The following is a 3,112-nucleotide window of genomic DNA, read 5'->3' on the forward strand; positions in this document are numbered from 1 at the left end:
ACGAGGGGTAGGAGAGTCTGACGATCGACCCTGTTTTACAGAGCGTTTACAATCTGCTGGGGGAAACTCTGTCGAGGCTGCAACAGTACGCGGAGGCGGAAAGGTGGTTCCAGGCGAGTTTGGCCAGCCAGCCTGACCACGTGCCGGCCCACATCACTTACGGGAAACTTTTGGCCCGAAACGTAAGTAGTTACCAGTTTTAGATCGGTTCTCTTTCATCAGGGCGCGGGGATCCAGTTCCCGAGTTTACCGCGGCCCGACCAATATCGTTCAACGCGGAATTTCGTTGGTACGGACAACCGAGATACATCCTTTCCCCTCCACCTTTCCCCTCCGAGCTAGAGAAACGGTAGGGAGAATCGGCCAACTTTTCGATCGCCGTCGCTTATCCAGTCAAAGAAACTCGATCGCCATCTTCTTCTTCTTCTTCTTCTTCGACGAAGCCGTTTCCACGCTCTTTGCAAAGTAACGGTCTTTGAAAACTGCTACTTTTTTTCCTCCTCCTCCCCCCTTCTTTTGAACCGTGATAAATATCCAATCGCAGTGAGAGCGAAAAACCAAAGAGAAAGAGAGAGAGAGAGAGAGAGAGAGTGAGGGATAAAGGGAAGGGGGAGAAGATAAATGGTAACGAAAGTTGCCTGGTTCGAATATGAAACGATATATAAAACGAGAGAACCGGGATTGCAGGGCTCTCGTTCGCCGTAGTCTGACCACGTAGCGACCCACATCACTTAGCAAACCTTCGACTCGGCACGTAAGTAGTTAGTACTATTTCTCGAGGCTCGACAGCGGTGGTGGCGCCACGTATCGGTAGGCTCGGGGAGTACACGCTCCCTGACCCACATCCCATTAAAGGGGGAACCCCCGGCAAAGGGAAACAACGCGCAGTTAAGCTGATTCTGCTCGATCCACTGACCGGATCCGTGTTCCCGGCCGGCCAATCGTTGACCGGAAACCGGTATTTCTCCTGAAAACGTATCTAACACCGACCGACGATCACGCTCATTGAGCCGAGAGAGATTCGAAACGCGCCATTCCTCCAAACGCGGCTTTCACTTTTGCATATTGCGCTTCGATGATTAATTCGCGATCGATTGGCGAGATCGGTTCATGTCGCCATCATCGATCGATCGATCGTTCGTTCGTTCGTTCGTTCGTTCGTCTTCGATCGAATTTCTCGTCTTTCGGCGCGATTACATCGAATAATCGATTAATACTATCCTTCTCCGGGGGGACGCATTAACGGTAATGTGTAATATAGTTGATTGCTTGCCATGATAATATTACCGAATTGCCAATTTTCCATTAGCCCTGTACCGTTCCCGTGAAATAACTTTAAATTGATTGCGCGTAAATGAAATAGATTTACGCCGGTGATGAACTTCCATTTCATTTTTTTTTTTTTTTTTTTTTTTTTTCCACTTAATCCTACGCGATACACATCAGCCAATGAACCGATGATGAATTACGTTTGATCCTAAATCTCCGAGTATACATAGTACGTATAATATATCCTTTTCCGAGGCTGTGTTACCTCTGCTATTAACTCTCGTTTCTTTCGTTAATAAACGAAAATTTTCGCAAAGGCGAAATTTGCTTGAGATTCCCTAAAATGTGGAACATTCCTCCCATCCTCCGCCTTCTTTCCATTCCAAAGTCGGTTCGGGAGAAAAGTTTCCAATTGCGAATTACGATGTACGTCACGCCCCAATGGCACAATGGTCGATGTAAAGTCAATAGGCGAGTAAACTATGTAATTGCACGTTTGACCGATAAATGTCGACTTTGTATCGCGGCGCCGCCGGTGAATTTTCATCGGTTCGGTGCCACCCGAACCGTATCGAAATTCCATTTCCATCTTTCACGCGGCTCTCCTCCTCTCTGTGCGCCAAGTGAAACGGAATCCTCTCTGTTTCTCGTTGCCCCTAATCGCATCGGGATAAATCTCGTTACACCCGTAACTCGGTAGACCGTTCCCAACCAACGTTTCCAACGTTTCGATCACTGATTCTCCTTTCTTCTCGTTTCTTTCCACAGTCGAGCCGCGTGCTGGAGGCCGAGAGGTGGTTCCTGAGAGCCCGTAGATTGGCGCCGGACGACTCGAGCGTGCACCATCATTACGGTACGTATCATTTCGCCCAGTTTCGTTAATTTTCCCGCCCCCAAAAAAAACGTTTGGCCCACCATCGATTCGAAAGAGGAGAGGGGAGCTTGTTAATTTATGGAAGCAAATCGAAATGGTCCAGATTTATCCCTCTTCGAGGTTGATCGTGCACCGCCTCTAGCACATATTAATACAGTTTTTCCTCGACGAGAAAAAGGAGGAGGAGGAGGGGGAGGAATAAGAGAAGCTCTAAATACCGGTGTAATATTTTTCTTTGGAAGAGGAGCGTGGCAGTGAAAACGGAGAAGGGAAGCGGCACGTCAATCGAAAAAAGAGACGAGGGAAAATGCGAATGGGAGGGGGGAGGGGTTGGAGAGCCAGCAAGCGGAAAGAAGATCGACGGGTATTGAAATTCCGGAAAGGAATTCTTCGCGATTCCTGCTGCTCGTCGCAGTGTCGACTCGTGTCGTTTCATCCTCCCCCTCCTCTCAACCGCATTCTAAACCCGTCCCTCGATCTCGGTTTGGCAACAGTTCCCCGCCCGCTTTTTCACGATCTCTTTCGAATATCCATCGCGTCTCCGTTCGCGGAGAGGGATGGGCCAACGGCCAATCGGTCGCCCGATTCTTCTTCGCGGCCAGGATTAATCCACTCCACTCCCTGCGAAAAGAGAATCTCGCGTTGGAACGTTGGAGATTTTTCAGCCGCAAAAAATNTTTATCTCTCTTAGCGGGGCACGCGTCATTGGGCAGTAGACCAGTGAAATTTATATCCTACGCGAGATTTCGAGGACGTTACCGAAGTAGCTGGCAACCTTGACCGTATATTTATTTCCCTCCTTCTCCATTTCCTTTTTAATCGTCGCTTCGAGAGAAAGCATGCTCCAAACGTGTATATATATACAAAGAGCTTAAAAATTTGAGTACTCGTGACTTTCGCAGGACTGTTCCTGACGTCCCAGGGTCGGCTATCGGAGGCGGCCGAGGAGCAACTGCGGGCCGCGGAGCT

The 3,112-nt window shown here is 49.0% G+C and overlaps 1 protein-coding gene across 1 annotated transcript in view; it reads left to right on the top strand.

The window, feature by feature from the left end:
- Positions 1–3,112, top strand: part of LOC102676198 (protein O-mannosyl-transferase TMTC2) — a 99,716-nt gene that overhangs the window by 95,391 nt on the left and 1,213 nt on the right. Inside the window, exons 9-11 of the mRNA XM_031513449.1 lie at positions 42–182; positions 2,038–2,122; positions 3,046–3,109. Coding sequence (XP_031369309.1) covers positions 42–182; positions 2,038–2,122; positions 3,046–3,109 — 290 coding nt within the window. The remainder of the gene's footprint in view (positions 1–41; positions 183–2,037; positions 2,123–3,045; positions 3,110–3,112) is intronic.

This window comes from Apis dorsata, unplaced genomic scaffold, assembly GCF_000469605.1.
Source record: "Apis dorsata unplaced genomic scaffold, Apis dorsata 1.3 scaffold_645, whole genome shotgun sequence".
NCBI classification, from domain to species: Eukaryota; Metazoa; Arthropoda; class Insecta; order Hymenoptera; family Apidae; genus Apis; species Apis dorsata.